Source organism: Adiantum capillus-veneris, chromosome 13 (genome assembly GCF_014529385.1).
Source record: "Adiantum capillus-veneris isolate H3 chromosome 13, ASM1452938v2, whole genome shotgun sequence".
Classification (NCBI taxonomy): Eukaryota; Viridiplantae; Streptophyta; class Polypodiopsida; order Polypodiales; family Pteridaceae; genus Adiantum; species Adiantum capillus-veneris.
This window is the reverse complement of record NC_140943.1, coordinates 25,307,725-25,324,920: the sequence shown is the minus strand read 5'-3', so window position 1 is coordinate 25,324,920 and position 17,196 is coordinate 25,307,725. Positions and strand designations below refer to the sequence as shown.

At 42.5% G+C, this 17,196-nt stretch overlaps 1 protein-coding gene across 4 annotated transcripts in view; it reads left to right on the top strand.

The window, feature by feature from the left end:
• LOC147443720 (pentatricopeptide repeat-containing protein At3g03580-like) overlaps positions 1 to 10,142 on the top strand; it is a 28,947-nt gene extending 18,805 nt beyond the window's left edge. For all 4 annotated transcript variants that reach the window (XM_086526523.1, XM_086526525.1, XM_086526524.1 and 1 more), the window contains 2 exons: positions 4,733 to 4,791; positions 5,045 to 10,142. In XM_086526523.1, coding sequence (XP_086382649.1) covers positions 4,733 to 4,791; positions 5,045 to 8,830 — 3,845 coding nt within the window. In that variant the 3' untranslated portion in view covers positions 8,831 to 10,142. The remainder of the gene's footprint in view (positions 1 to 4,732; positions 4,792 to 5,044) is intronic.
• Positions 10,143 to 17,196: the final 7,054 nt, after the last annotated feature.

Below are 17,196 nucleotides of genomic sequence, written 5' to 3'. Positions count from 1 at the left end.
CACTTTGTGACAGGGTGTAACCGGAACAGTGTTCCGGAATGGAGGGAACGAGGCGGAACATGAGGCGGAACAACAAAACGCGGGAGGGAACGGGAAAATGTAGGCATTTGGGGGGAAAAAGTCGGCTTTTGGGGGTAGATTTGGGGCTGTTAGGGGAACATATTTGGTGCAACTTGAGGGTAGTTTTGGGGTTGTTTAGGAGTTTATTTGGGACTAAGCTGAATAAAGGTAATTCAAGCCTTACTCTAGGTGGACCGTTCCGGCCCCGTTCTCGTTCCACTCCCCCCTCCTCCTCCCCGTTCCCGTCCCGTTTCGGACCCTCCCGTTTCTGTTTCCTGTTTCCGTTCCGGGTAACTATGCGAAAAACGGCTCACTGGGTCATGTAGTTGTTGTATCTGGGCCATGTTATCTCGGCCGATGGCATTCGCATCGACTCCGAGAAGATACGTGTTGTGCTAGATTGGCCCATTCTTCTTATGATTAGGCAAATGAAATTCTTTTTGGATTTTACAAGCTTCTTTTGAAAATTTATCAAAGACCACGCTCGTATTGCATAACTCTTTACCCGTTTGTTAAAGGGTATGCAAAGCAAAAAGCGTAGTGTCAGTCCGTCTATCCAATGGACCGACGAGCTTGATGAATGTTTCCAAACATTGAAGTGACTTGTTACTATTGAATCGATGTTGCAGATTGTGGACCCGAACAAACCCTTTGTGGTGGAAACAAATGCCAGTGATTATGCAATGGACGTTGTCCTATACCAAGATGAGCGGCCTGTAGCATTTGAGAGTTGAAGCTCACATACGTGCACACTGCAAATACGTTATTTCACACAAGAGAAGGAATTTTTGGCAATCATTCATGACTTCAAGGCTTGATGCCATTACCTCTTTGGTGCCCACTTCGTGGTATGGACGGACCACCATTCTTTGAAACATCTTTGTGATCAACCCGACCTTTGTGGTCCGGAAGGCAAGGTGGGCCGAACTCATGCGAGAGTTCGATTTCAAGATATGATACCGTAAGAGTGCTACCAATATGGATGCCCTTAGTAGGATATTGGATGCCCTTAGAAGGATCTCTGAGGTAAATAATCTTTCTCTCAAAGGGCGTTGCCAAAACGATCGTCACTTTGGTGTAGTCTGGCAATGAGTCCAAGACAGGATACGTAGCCCAAAAAGCTATGGCGGTCCGGACGCCCCGGGGCTGACCGCGGACAGAAGGTAGCGGAGAAGTATTCCATTCGTAATGGATTACTTTTCAAACAAGGCAAAGTGTATGTGCCCGTCAATGAGGATATCCGCAAGCAAGTTTTTTTTGAGTGTCATGACGCACCAAGTGCAGGGCACCCTGGAATACACCGTTCTTTGGCCTAAGTTGGCCAGTATTTTCATTGGCTACACATGAAAACTTTTGTTGAAAAGTATGTGCGGGAATGTCCGCAATGTCAGCTCAACAAAGCTGAATGTCAAAAACGCGTTAGGTTATTACATCCTGTTAAAATTCCCGATAGCAAATGGACAAGCATTTCTATGGATTTTGTAGTTGGATTACCTTGAACCATCTATGGTCACAATGCCATTTGGGTCGTCGTTGATTGACTCACGAAGATGGTGCGATTTATCTCTACGCGTTCCACAGCGAAGAGCCACGAGCTAGCTTAGCTCTTTGGAACATTTATACAAATTATATGGTTTATCCGACGAAATTATGAGTGATCGTAACTCAAACTTCACAGCCAATTTCTGTCAAAAGGTCTTCCAGAAATTGGAGACCCGTTTGTGCTTGTCGTCCTTAGACCATCTTGAAACTGACGGACAGACCGAACGCTCAAATCAAACCATGGAGGATATGCCATGAGCATACGTCTCTCGACGTCAATTTGATTGGGTACGCTATCTCTTGCAGATTGAGTTTGCTTAGAATAGTACAAAGCACTCGGCTACCAGCTATAGCCTGTTTATGCTTATGTATGGTTATGAGCTGAAACCACCAATCACTACCGGATTCAAGGGGATCAAGATGCGATCGGTAGCCTATTTCTTACATGATATGCAGGTAATGCTCGAGACCGCAAAAGACGGCACAAGATCGTGCCACTTTTTACGCTAATCAGCATCGACAACCCTGCGAACACCAGGAGGGCATGTGGGTGTATCTTAGGGTACCGAAGGATTCTGAAACTATTCGAACTGGTCCATGGTCAAAGTTATCTTCTTGTTATTGTGGTCCGTTTCAAGATCACAAAGAAGATAAGTGAGGTTTCTTACAAATTGGACCTGCCTCAAGGCATTGCTGTACATCCTGTGTTCCACATAAGCCGTCTTAAGGAACGGCTGGGGCTGGATGACTTAGTGGTTCCTCGTAAGCAAGTCGCGAACTTGGAAGACTCCAGTCGTTACATTCCACTCGAACCTGAATCGGTTCTCCATCAAAGGGACCGCAAGTCTTGCAAGTCTTCGTACCCCGAATATTTGATCAAGTGGAAATGTCGTCTTGAATCCCATGCCACTTGGGAGTCAATTAAATCATTAAGGAATCGTTTTCCGGTTTTATAACCGAGAATATTGTTGAGGACATCAATAAAAAATAAGTGGGGAAGTGTTACTCCCTAAACATCAGGATGGGTGCCTGCAATATGTCTTTCCAGTGTGAACCTGGCCCTTTGGTTATGAAGTCCTATAAATAGGACATGAGTCTCATTTGTGAGACATCTTGTGTGATCACCACACTTGGAATCTAGGCCCTTGGCAGCTCTACCCGCACACCGATACTGATGTGGGCTAGGTGGTATGGGACACCAGCCCTTGTGGTAGAGGCTAGTTTGTTTGGCTACATGCTCCCAGGCTTGGGGTTGAGCCCGTTTTGGCTCTTTGGCTGGGAGGTGAGCATGATGTCCGCTCACTTCGTTTGTCTAGGTGTGAGTTTGGTTTGCATCATGTGATGTGTGCAGGAGGGATTCGGCTAGGGACTATCAGTGATTGACTAACCGCATGTGGACGGGGAGACTAGGAAGAGACCAAGTCGCTATAGGAGAGGAGGCACCAGGTGGCGGGCTGCCTTGTTTGTGACCAAGGGAATGCCAAACGCTGAAAAAAACAGACGAACTGCAACTTGGTGGTGAAGGATCGAATGTAACGAGCCGGTGATGGGCTGCCATGGCTTATCGGAAAGTCACGTTGTAGGGCAATCCTCTTGATCCAAAAAAATGCAAGCCAACAAGTCTGCATTGCAGCATTTTTGTAAAATGCTAGCAAGATTTGCAATTGGTTCTACAAAATGCCAGCAACAGAAAACGTGCATACTTTACGGGGTCCCTGCTCTTCCCAACATCAGGTAAGCTGTCAATCATCTGTTCACAAAAAGAAGGTCGAAACCATCACTATTCACGTGACCAAACCTATAACGCCACAAATTCAGAAGTAGGAGAGCTTGTAACGGAAGAAAGAGCTTGGAACTTGTGGAGTCCATGCGATGTTTGACTGCTGAAAACTGAAAACGCTGGTGCTTACTGAGGTCTTGTCACGACGGAACTGCAAAACGCTGGCTGTTATGCTGCTCCAAAAACGCTAGGGCTGAAAACTGTCCGGCTTGTGGAATTTGCTAACGCTAGGACTGATTTGCTGTGTCTTGTTGTCGCCGAGGTTGATCTGCCATGCAAAAACGCCAAGGCTGGTCTGTGGCTGAAAAACGCTAGGTCCTTGCTGTGATGCAAAAACGCTAGGCCTGCTCTGGGGGTCCTACTGAGAAGGTGCCTGTTGAACCGAAGTTCCTGCTGCCTCTTCTGCCAGAAAGTGCTAGCGCTAGGGTTTTCTTATATATTGGCTCTGCTAATTTGCCCTACCCAGTTCCCAACAAAAGTCACTTAAAAATAATAAAATGTCAAAAATAGGAAAAATAGGTCTATGCACTGTAAGAATGCTCTTGATGGGTTCTAATGGAAATCTGATGATCATGTTGTGTGCAACCAGAGGATATGCATCTACTCTAAGTGCCTGGACATGCACGGTCTACGAACAGACTCACAAAAGTGCCAGAACACTTCCTAAGCTAGGCTAACTGAACTGGATTGAACCCTTGTCATGAAGTAGCTTGTCCACGTACACATAGGGTTAGATGAGCCAGTCAGGGCTAGGGAGCCCAACTTCTTGGCTGAATTGAACCACTCCTCCTGGGTCCAATACTGTCGGGGCTAAGGAATGAAAGAGTTCAAATGTTATGATTCTGAGATTCTGAGTCTATTTGCATTGATATTCATGCCCCTTCTTTGAGCTAGGGAAAGCTGCTTTCTCTGTCACCAAGGTCACAAAAATTTGACGAAGACAGTTTGGTCTAGGATATTTAAGTAAAAATACTTGCTCAACTTATTTCTTTTATCATTCTTGTCTTTGTTCTTTTTTGGCTTTTGGATCATTATTCAGCTTAGCTGGAAATTCTACATTTGCCCGTACAGCTACCCTAGGTTTTTCTCTCTTGTGCTCTCAATCTCTCTCTCGTGCTCTCAATCAACATGTTTTCTTAAGAAGATATGGTATGTCTTAATACTAACCAAAGTATGCAATACTATTGGAGGGCGTGTGGTTATTTTTGTTGACAATTAAGTGCTACATGTACACGCTTTATGAGACTGAGTACTTCAACGACAGACTAGGCTGCATTTATATGTTAAGGGAGATTTTTCTTTTCATAGTTTTGCTAGGCATCCTCTCCTTCACACTTGCTTGTTTTGCAGATGCTGAGCTGGACGTCCCCATTGGTCTTCCTCCTCAGGCATGGAATCTCAAACTGGAAGTAAGTTCAACAGAAAACTTTGTCCATCCTGGTTTGCATGATGCTTTTAAGAATCTCTTGATTGGTCTCATCATGGAATTCTATAAATCTTCAAATAAATGTTTTTGATTTATGGAACATGCTAACGATCACATGAAGCCTGAATCAATGCACAGAAGTCTCATCCTTTGACTGATGCATGATGCCTGTGTTTGTGATTGTATGTAACAACTGGCCTTACTTTTTTTTTTTCTTTCTATGCTTTGCTAAACAGATGAAGTCTGAGGACCTCCAGAAAAAGAGTGTCAAAAGCTGCACTGGGAGGAATCATGCACCTAGAGTCGAATCATGCAACGAGAGTTCAATCGACTCAAATGGTTACCAAAGCTTCAAAGGGCCTGTTGACTTGGACATTCCTTTTGTGATGGACATTGAGGAATGCAAAGATTTTAGTCGGCAAGAAGGCAATTTCTTGGATTCTTTTAGCTTGGAAGAGGCAATAAGCTTTCTGGATAGTAAGGATGAGGTGTTGTCCATTGAAAATTACATTTGTAGCATACTTAAGTGTAGAAAAAGGAAAATCCCACAATTTGGGGAGCACATTTATTTACTTTTATGCAAAAGTGGTTTGGAATTACAAGAAACTTTGAGTAACCATTGTGTGCCTATGCTTGTAGACTGTGAGAGTTTGCCTCTAGCTCTGCAGTTTTCCAAGAGGTTGACATATGTCAGTGAACATGCATGGTCTTCTCTCATACTCGGGCTTGCAGAGGCTGGACAGCTACATGTTGCGCTCACCTTCTATCAAAGAATGCAAGAGAATGGTGTGCATCCTAGCAGCCATACCATAGTCACTCTACTCAAAATATGTGCTAGGTTAAAGGCAGCAGATTTGGGCCGATGTCTTCATGTGGAGATTACTCAGAGGGGGCTTGAGAGCGATTCTTTTATATGTAACACTTTGATACACATGTATGCTAAGTGTGACATGCTCTTAGAGGCGAAGGCAATTTTTGACAAGTTGCCCCTGCGAACTGTTGTTACATGGAATGCTTTGATAGCTGCTTATACCGAACATGGTCTGTATCAAGAGGCTTTGAAGCTCTCAGAAACTATGGAAAAAGAAGGTATTTCCCCCGATGCATTCTCATTTGCCTGTAGTTTGAAAGCTTGTTGTAGCATAGGTGCCATAGACAAGGGTAGAGAGCTGCATAAGAAGATTAATTGTGGCGTATATAAAACTGATACTTTTATTGGGAATGTCCTTGTTGGAATGTATGCAAAGTATGGCTCACTTTCAGAGGCAAGGGAAGTCTTTGACCAATTGCCAAAACAGGATGTAGTGGGCTGGTCTGCATTGATTGCAGGGTATGCTGAGCATGGACCTTTTGAGGAGGCCTTGAAATGTTTTGAGAGGATGCAGCTAGTGGGTTTATTTCCTGATTCAATCACTTATGCTTCTGTCCTGAGAGTTTGTGCAAGTGCAGGATTTTTAGAGAGAGGCCAAGAATTGCATATGGAGCTGGTTGAGAGAGGCTGTGAACTCAGGCCAGTTCTGGGGAATAGTTTGGTTGGCATGTATGCAAAATGTGGCTCGTTTCCAGAGGCACGAAAAGTTTTGCAAATGATTTCAGTTGGTGATATTGTATCTTGGAATGCCTTTATCACAGGGCTTATAGAACATGGTTTTTCTGAAGAGGCTCTTGACTGCTTTAAAGACTTACGCCTGCATTGTGCCTCTCCTGATGCTGTCACTTTTGCTTGCAGTTTGAAAGCTTGTAGTGGCATGGGAAATGTGCAGGAGGGTCAAGAAATACACATGCAAACTATTTCTCGAGGATTTGAAGGGGATTCTCTCGTTGGAAACACTCTAATTGGAATGTATTCTAGGATTGGCTTCTTTCCAGAGGCTCTACAGGTTTTTAAGGATCTTTTAGACCGAGATGTAGTGTCATGGAATGCGCTTATTGCAGGTTATGCTGAACATGATTTGGCTGAGGAGGTACTCAAGTGCTTGGAACAGATGCAAGTAGAAGGCACCCTTCCAGATGTGGCAACTTACAGGAGCTTGCTCAAAGCTTACAGTAACATAGAGTTTTCTGATAAGGGTGCTCGTGTGCATTTGAAGGTATTTCAAATGGGCCTGAATAAGGATTTTGCAATAGGCAACGCATTAATAAATATGTATGCGAAGGTTGGGTTGCTTGATCAGGCGCAAAAGGTTTTTGATGAACTTTCAATATGCGATGTGGTGTCTTGGAATGCTTTGATCTCAGGGTATGGAGACCAGGGTTCTATTAATGAGGCCTTCAACCTTTTAAAGAAGATGCAGTTAGAGGGCTTTTCTCTGGATGCCACGTCGTATGCTTGTGTGATTAAGGCTTGTGACAGAGAAGGTGGGTTTGGTATGGGTAGGGAAATACACATGGAGATCACTAAGAAGGGCATGCGCCATGATGTGATTGACAATGCTCTGCTTGGTGTATATGCGAAGTGTGGTTTGATTCTTGATGCACAGTATGTTTTTGACAGGCTTCTTGTTCCAGATGTTATTTCTTCGACCTCGTTAATTGCAGGTTATGCAGAACATGGACCGTTTGAGGAGGCATTGACAAAATTTGATCAGATGCAATCTGAGGGAATTTTTCAAAATGCTAGTATGTATGCTTGTGCATTGAAAGCTTGCAGTAGCTTGAAAAACATTGACAGGGGCCAGGAAACACATGCAGAAGTTATAAAAAAGGGGTTTGATAAAGATGCTGGTACTTTGAACACCTTGCTGAACATGTATGCAAAATGCAGATTTCCTCAAGAGGCAGAGGTGGTGTTCGACAAGCTGCCCATGAAAGAGAGCGTATCATGGACCGCACTCATTTCAGGATACTCTGATTCTGGACTCTGCAAGGAGGCTTTGCATTGCTTTGATTGCATGCAACAAGAGGGTGTTTCCCCCAATGTTGTAACATATGCTTCGGTAGTCAAATCTTGTGGGAGCATTGGAGCTATAGATAAGGGTCATGACGTAATTCAGCAGCTTTATCAGACAGGCCTTGACAAAGATCCATTGGTGGTGAACAGTTTAATTGGTATGCATTCAAAATGTGGCCAACTTTCAGAAGCCCGCAAGGTTTTTGATGGACTGTGTTCACAAGATACTTCTGTCTGGAGCTCAATGATACAAGGTTATGGTATGAACCATGAAGGTGGCATGGCTGTACAATGTTTTGAAGATATGCAAAAGCAGAAAATAAAGCCAGACGTTGTTACATTCACATGCCTCCTCAATTCCTGCAGCCATACTAGCTTGATACATAAGGGCCTTGAATACTTCAAGCTGATGAGGGAAGGTTATGGAGTTGCACCAAGGGAAGATCACTACACTTGCTTCGTTGATCTTCTCGCAAGATCAGGAAAACTGATCGAGGCAGAGAATTTTGCAGAAATGATGTGCCCTTCCAATGAAGGGGCATGGTTAGCTTTACTGACTGCTTGTAGAACTTGTGGGGAGGTTGAATTAGGTAGCCGATGCTTTGAGCACTTGGTTTGCTTGAATGCTGAAAGTGCTGCCTGGTACGCAATAATGGTGGACATATACGCAGATGAGGGCCGGTTAGATGGCATGATGAGATTAGAGGATGTAAGGAAACATGTAGCTGCAAAGAAGAAGCGTGCAAGTGCATTGATAGAGGTCAACAAGCAAGTGCATGAGTTTGTGGTAGGAAGCAACCCAGGGAATGACATCACATCCATGTTGGAAACTTTGAATAGTCGCCTCAAGGGAGGTGGGCACATGCCAAATCATGTTTCGCACTCTGTATATGACGACGTTAAGGAAACTTCCATGCATGAGCATGCAGAAAAAATAGCCATAGCTTTTGGTATTTTGAACACGCCGCAAGGATTAACACTGCGTGTAACAAAGAACTTAAGAATGTGTGATGATTGTCATGATGCCACCAAGGTTCTCTCTAAGGTTGAAAGACGAGAAATCATTCTCCGAGACACCTGCTGCATCCATCATTTCAAGGATGGTGTGTGTTCTTGTGGAGATTCGTTTTAAGTTGAGAGAGACATTATGTAACAAAAGTCAAGAGTCTTCAGCATCATGTTGAGCTTTGTTGATCATTGTTGAGGCATTTCATTTGATGTAGCTGCTGAGAACAATGGATTCTTTGGCTCGCTTTAGGCAAGGAGATGCCTGCAAAACGAAAATCAAGGCATGGTTTGGACGTTTTGAAATGTACCGAAGTGGGTTGCTGTATCTTTTGGGGGAGGCCAAATCCACTATTTGTGTGAGATATGCACTTGTAGCAACTGCAACTACGCGAAAAAATTGCGGTCCTATCAAGGTTGACAATGCCCATTACTAATACCCTTGCAAGTGTGAAGGACAGAGCAACTTTATTGTAACAGCAGCATCATACCATAATCTATTTTCGCCAGAAATCCAAATGCTGGATTTCTCTGGTAAAGATGTATCGTAAATGTGACAATGTATACAGCATGTATAGTTGATCTGTATGGACCTTCAGAGAGTTGTGTTGTGGCCTTAAAAGCTGCAATCAAATGAGGGTTTTCAAACGAGGGTCATTCTTGAGAACTTTGTGTGAAACACCTCCATTTTGTGATTGAAGTTGGTGCCTGGTGCAAAGTGGCAAGCAATGCTGATCTCTCTTTTGAAACAACTTGCTGAAACTGATGTAAACCGTGATAACGTGCAGAAAACGACAATTAATGCCAATGATTCTCGTCTCAAAGTAGGAAACATTCTAGAATCTCAAAGACAAAATGGTCTGACCCTTAATATCTGCAGGCTCATCTCTCTAGCCTTCTCCACGGTCACGACATGACCATCGGTGACGCTCTCAACAATTAATCTGCAACCTTGCCTACAGGCAATGGTAAGTTTGATCTACACAGATTCCTCCAAACCGTTGTGCTCGTTTACAATGGTGAGCAAAATTGCAACCTTGACTACAGGCAATGGTAAGTTCGATCTACACATATTCCTCCAAAGTGTTGTGCTTCGTCTGCAATGGTGAGCAGAATAACCAATCGCGACCATGTTTGGAACCTCGGGCCATCTGGGAAGACGTTCTTAAATTGCTGCGCTAGCCCATGCAAATGGTTTTGTGCCCTCGCTCTTAAAAAAAAAAAAACCCTTGTCCTCCCCGGCCCAACCCTATGCTCTGTCGTCCCGCTCCCCTACAAAAGCTGCCATGCAGTGCTCATTCAGATAATGCCATCGTCGTCCTTTCTTTTTGGCTTGCTCCAAGGGTAGAGGCTACAGAGATGCTTTCTCTTTTTCCTGACTACATATTAAAAAAGTTGCTCTCTTTTTGCTGACAACAATACGAAAAAAGTTGAGTGCCCACTATTTTATTTCAATCAATAACATTTTTGGCCTATCAAAAAATGCTTGAAAATACAACTCGACTTTTTTTAGATGACTAATGTGTAAACCTAATGATGGACTTTAAAAGCGTCTTGAGTTTTGAAATAGGAAGTGAATGCTCATTGACCAAAGAAAGGAATTTGGCCTGAAAGCATGAAACCTTGAAGTTTGAACTAGACTTTTACCTCAAGTAAACTTTTGCTAAGTTGATAACGTAAGTCTTGTGTAAAGAGAGTTCACATGAAAAAAATAGACAACGGTTTATTTTTAAGCTTACAAACTCTTAAGTCAATTATTAGTCCCAAACATACCACATGATAGGTTGTTGTTGTCCCATAGGTTATACTTGGCCTTCCAGGGTGATAATAAAATCTATTTCTCTCTCTCTCTCTCTCTCTCTCTCTCTCTCTCTCTCTCTTCTTTCTTGTGTATTATACACGAGGTAACTGATGGGTGGGACAAGGTAGGGGATAGGGGAGAGCAAGAGGGTGATAGGGGATGCATGGGGCTTGTTAGGGGATTGATTGAAGGGGTGTCCACTTTGTCGAACACGTAGCCGAACACCACATTTATACTTTATTAGTTTTCCGAGCTAGTGTGGTGATACTCTGTGTAAATCCCGATTCCAGAGTAGCAGTCGATTCCCTAAGTTGTAATGTCGTCATTATATTTGTGAAGGTCTATGTGAACTGGCCCCTGGCCCCCATTGGCCATTTAGAAAGCTCTAGATATAAAGGTCAATAACTTTAATGTGAAAAGATGCTATTTTTTGAGAAGAAGGGAGCTCTGAAAACGTATGCTCAAGCTACGAAGCTGCTCTAACTAACCATTGCAACTATTGAATGGGTAATCAGATTTTAGTTTTGAAACTTACATTGTGTTCCTATCTCTTTGCTCTTTCCAAGTCTAAGCATTGTCAGTTTTGTTGAGGTTTGCGACTATGCGTTAGTGAGCTTAATAATCAGATGTGAGTGCTTAAATCACTGTTTTTAATCGTTTTGACTATAGAAGAGTATTCTTACACCATAGAGCGACCTTTCTGGACTGTCTTGTTACAGTTTTCAAGACTTTTTTTTCATGATAGATCATGATTTTGGTACCTTGTCAGATTGCGATCAGACTTGGTAGAATAGTGTCCCTAGGTGTCCTAAACCTCCTCCTAATGTTTCGTTGCATTTCGAATCCGTTCAAGTGTCGAAATGGTGCGAACACAAGCTATGAGAAAGAACATAGGCAGATTTCCTTGATCATTGAGTGTCGGTTTGCTTGTTGAGTTGGTGTGTTTGCTTGTTAAGGTTCACTTCTTGAGATTGACGATCTCAAAGAGTCTCCGTGTCCCATCCGAGTCACTTCCTTGAGTATTGACATTATGTTAGTGTCAGATCGCTATGCTACAGACGTCCTCGGGCGACCTGCTCACATTGGTGTCGTTGTTGCCGAGGATATGATCCTTGAATGGTGAGTGACCTAGTGTGTATTTAGAGAGTTCTTCTTCAAAGATTTGTCTTTCCATTCCTTTCACACCTTAGCAATGAAGCAGCTAGACATGGAGTGTAGTGCTTAGTAGAGTTTAAAAGTCAAGGACTTGCTAGATCTATTCTCGAGAGGTAAAGAGGTTTGTGAGTGAGATAGCCAAAACATTTCATTCTTTGATTTTCTATATGCTTTTAGAGTGCTGTATTGTTTTTTGTTTCGATTTTATTTTGTACTGTTTTGTTTGTTTTTGTTTCATGTTTCATTTCAGTTTTTAGGAGTAGGGTAAGTAGAAATTACCACCATCAAATTTGGGCTAAAAGATTTGAGGAAAAAATTGGTGAAAATCATATTTTGGCGGAAATGACCATGACTCTAAAATCTTAAAAATTTGATGGTAGAGACCTCAAAAGTCATCAAAATTCAAAAATTGATCAAGGGCATCAACATACTCTCTAAAAGCAATACGGAAAGTCTGGCCAGATTTTGTGGAAGAGCATGGATCGCGATCTATGTACCCCATAGATCAATTTTACAGAAAATTGATCAGTGATACTATGCATCAGTGGGACATTGCTCTCATTAAGTTTGTTTGAAAGAAAAACTCAAAAATCACATTAGAATTGGCCGATACATAAAAAACAACAAAAAAGACAGTGAAGACACAAAATTTGGGATTTTTCGACTTTTTAGGATCCAAATTCAAAAAAGGGTGAGATTTGGCTTCTATAGGGAATAAAGAACTAGCAGAACAAAATTCATGAAAAAATGATGTCATAGATGGATCGTGATCCATGTATCTTTTGACATTTGGGACTGATATTTGACAAGGCACAATGTCAAAAAACTGAAAAAAGTTGGTCAAAATAACTAAATACAGAAACTAGTCAAAAACCGCAAGACGGACATAAAAACTCACTTTTGAATGGAAAAAAGTTGTCCAAATTAAAAAAGTAGTGGTGAAATAGACTATTGACACTGCGGGTAATCATAAGACCAAATTTGGAGTTCAGATTTGATGGTACATGGATCGCGATTCATATACCTTATCAAGATTTTTGGCTAAAATTTGAGCAATAGGTAGTGAAGACATAGACAAACACTTTTCCCAAAATAACCATATGCAAAAAAGTTACAAATAGTGGTCAAAAGAGCCAAAAACTGAACATGTACCCCTTGAAGAATTTTTGGACAGAAACTTTTCTAGCCTGTATCAGAGATCATTGTAAACAAAAGTCCCCAAAAAAGCATTGTCAAAAAAGTCCAAAGAGTGGGTCAAAAGAGCCAAAAATAGTGCAAAAAGAAAAACCCTAAAATAGACTTAGAGATTGACTTTTGCCTGACTTAAATAAGTCCAAATCATACAAAAACCATATAGCAAAGATCAGTGGACCAAGGGGAAGCTGTGTGGTAAGTTTCAGTGCAATCTGACATATAGGTACATGGATTGCGATCCATGTACCTCTGTCCACAGACTGATACCAAACTTGTACTATAGCTAGAGGACATCACAAGGAGTCTAGTGGTCTTTTCAAAACTGAATTTGGATATTAAAAAAAGAAACCAAAAGCCTAGAATTGTCAAGTACTCTGACAAAGTGCCAAAATTGACCTAACTTTCAATTCAGAGGTCCATTTTTAAAAAAAATGATACCATAGGACCTACTAATCATGCTGATTCTGATGGTACCAAGAAAGGTCAATTTGGCCTCCAAACATGGGTCGCGATTCATGTACATAGTGACAACTTGACTTGAAACTTTCCAGATCAATAGAGCATACTCAAGGAAACATATCCCCAAGTCCAATTTTGCAAAAAAACCAACAAAACTGGGTCAAAAGAGAGCAAAACGGGTGACAAACCGAAAACCATTGTGCACACCTAGTGTTGGCCATTTGACCTATCAAAACAATTCCAAATCCAAAAAGATTTGAGATTTAGCTTGTGGACATAGTCAAGAATAAGCTGCCAAGAGATCAAGTCCAAATGTGGTTGAACATGGATCGCGATCCATGTACCTTAACCTCAGAATTTAATAAAAATTAGTACAGGGCCTGCATATGACCTTGTCTACATACTATCAAAATTTGGAGAAAATTTTTTGGCAGGGGAACATGGATCACGATCCATGTACCTCAGCGTAATGGGAGTATTTGACTTGGTGATCTTGTAGACATACTTGAGAATATCCCAAATCTCAAGTTTGAGCTAAAAATACCTTTTGGAGACCAAGATACAAGCCAAAGTTCTTGTGTTCTGGTTCTGAGATTGTATTGAGTGCTGTTTCAAGTGTAGTTCACCAAAATTGCTCTAAATTATGATAGAAAACTCCAAATTGAGTCAGGTAAAGCCAAGAAGGAAGCTTGCGAGTAATAGAACACACCAAACTTGCGGGCAATAGAGATGAATCTTTTCAAGTTTCCTAAATCCAAACTTGTAGGGTACCCATAACCAGTTTCTTGAGACCAAAGAGTCACAAATTTCTGACCTCTGAGAGACCTGACCAGGGGCAAAAAGGGGATAAGTTGTACTAAGCCAAAGTGGGCTTGTCAAGTACTATCTTGAGAATTTTGAGTGAGCTTCAAACATGACAAATCACCCGCTACCAGGGTTCTCTACTCCTCTCAGAGACATAAAAAACACTGCAATGCCGACAACAGTGGGAGGGAGAATACCTAGAGGAGAGGCATCCTCTGATCAACAAATCGAATGTGACAATCGTCAAAACCAACGAATCCATGAGAGTTCTAATGGATTATTCTTACGAGGGCTTATATAGGTTCACAAACAGGAAACTATGTAAATTCTACAAGTGTGTGGAACCCAATGTTGGAGAGTTGACCACTTATAAGAATCTCTATGCCTTCACATATGCAGATGCCCACGGAGTGCAAGTTTTGATGGTAGATAAGTATGGGCGTGAGTACAAACTTGTTGATCCAATTGACTTAGAACGATACACATACAAGGGTACTCCGATCTCTGCTTACTTCCATCCAAAAACGATGCTAGAGTACACATCATAGAGGATTCCACCAGGATTTTCTCCAAGACGAGAGGAGAGAGCAAGAGCCGACTTTGCCAGAGACCATGAATTTGCTAGGTTGGTGACTAAACCACAACATTTAAGACCATATCAAGTGGCTCAAAGTGTTAAAACAAAATCTGATGGATCTTCAGGGGATCCATATTCTCATGTCTCACTCTTCAAACAAGTTTTGAGAGCTGAACAGATTGTGGATTTCCATACTCAGTATGAGGGATTTGGGTTGACATTGGAAGGAACAACCTTGAGTTGGTTCCAACCACTAAATAGAGATGATTTTCTCAACATAGCACAACTCTTACAAGAATTTGTAGAGGAGTTCTCAAAAAGGCGGATCAAACACAACACAGTGTCCCAGATCTACGCTTTCAAGCAAAAAGTGAACGAGAGAGTGAAGGAAGCTTTACTTCGCTTCAAAAAATACATAGAGAGATGTCCTACATGAGAGTTATCGCAAGATGAGAGATTATCAATTCTCTTCATTGAGAGCTTAAAGAATGAAACTCTCAAAGAGGATCTACATTTGAAAGGATGCATGATGTTCGAGCAAGTCACTAGATAAGCTTTATGTCTATTTGACAATTGCAAGGCCTATGGAGAGGTGACTGAAGATACAGACAACGTGACTAGTAGCGCCTCATCTCCGAAGAGTGAACCCACGACAAAGCGATATTTTCAAATTCCTATAGAGCCGAGCTTTTATCAAGTGGTTGAGGAAGTGATTAGAAGAATAAACAAAGGCTACAAGCAGAACCTGAATGTACGACAACCACATTTGAGGAGATAGAATACTTGTGGAGGGGATCACCCCACTCCATGGTGTAGCACTGAACCGAAGCCACAACAAATTCTAGGGCAACAACCACCTCTTATGAATGATGGTAGAGTAGTAGTCAACTACACTCAGCCAACTCATGTGCCACAATTCGTGAAAAACCAGTACTCCATGGATGCAAATACGCTAATGTTCATAGCCAATCAGGAGTATGGTTCGAAGAACATTCTTACCAAACAAGAACAACCATTGGGTGGATCACCTGCTATGAAACAAGAAGGTCCACGCTATGAATGTGAAGGTTGTAGAAGGCTACAATGTCACTTTCACAGGACACACAGTTTGTACAGTTGGTCTAGTCTGGTTCACACTGGATGGACTCTCTGGGCAGGACAGTGACACGTGGCAGGGATACGGACGGTGGTCTAGTGGACATCATGGCCAGGTCACCATCAGTTTGGGGTAGACTTAGATGGCTGACATTTATGAGCCGTTGGTGGCTCTTTATGATTGTACATGTGAGTAGTAGCTGTTGGGTCGGGATTATCTTCTTCTTCATATATGGCCTAGCGTCGTCGTCTAAAGTAGCGAGTCTATACATACAGCACGTCTGCACCATCCCTGCACATCTAAGCCTTGACACCCCTATTGTACTCGTGAGTTCTGGGCTGGAGCTGAGTGTGCTGCCACGCTAGAGTCTGTATCGGTTCTTTGAGATAGTCGAGTCATATGTTCTGGTCTGCTGCCGTGTATTTGTGTTGATCAGCTGTGATCTATTGTTTCCTTTGTTTTCATTCTGTTTTGAGTGAGATGTCATGCACATTGCACTGAGGAGCACCCACTATAGAGAGAATGACACACTATCCGCGCTAAAGGTGCTCTCATTTTTGGCACGCCCGGTGGGACCTCAATTGAAGTCTCACTCTCTGTTGAGGTGCAAATCAAGGAGCTAGCTGGGTTCTACCTAGCCTCGCCTACTTCGCCTTGCCCATTGCAGCCTACTAGTCTAGTCCTTCCTCGTCCTGGTCCTTTCTCACCCTGGTCCAACAAAGCTCTCGTTTTGGTCTAGTCCTTCCTTGTCCCTGGTTTAGTCCTTCCTCGTCCTGGTCCAGCCAGGTGGTCTAGTCACTTGCCTGGTCTAGTAGAGTCTCGACCTGTGTTCATCCAGTTAAAGGTCTTCTTGCCCAAAGCTTGGTTGGGTTTGTGGTCACTGCATGACACATACAAGGGGTTCATTAGACCGTCAAAGAGCACTACTGAGTTCTCTGAAGCACTACAATAGAAGACGTCAACCCTTGGTACCTAGTCGAAGTCCACCAACCTCATCACCCATACCTCCACATACGGCTCCATCCGGTTCTACATCTTCCAAGTCACCTTCCCCGGTAAAGCTCTCTCCCATTTTGTTACAACAAGATATTCAACAAATGGGATCCTAAGCAAGAGTGCATGGAGCCGTTGACCAGTGTTTTAGTCAAGGTAAACATCAAGTTTTCTACTTTCAAGGGCCTCTCTTCAGAAAATGCAGACGACCATGCAAGGAGGTTTGTATCTCTCTATAGAGGTCGTGGTCTTAATAGAGAAGATGCTTATTTGGTACTCTTTCCTTCTACCTTGGATAGCTTAGTAGATAAATGGTACACTCAGTTTGCAGAGTACCATTTTGCAACTTGGGCAGCTTTAAGACAACAGTTATGTGCATCATTCAGGCCAGGTGACTACCAGGAAAAGGTTTTG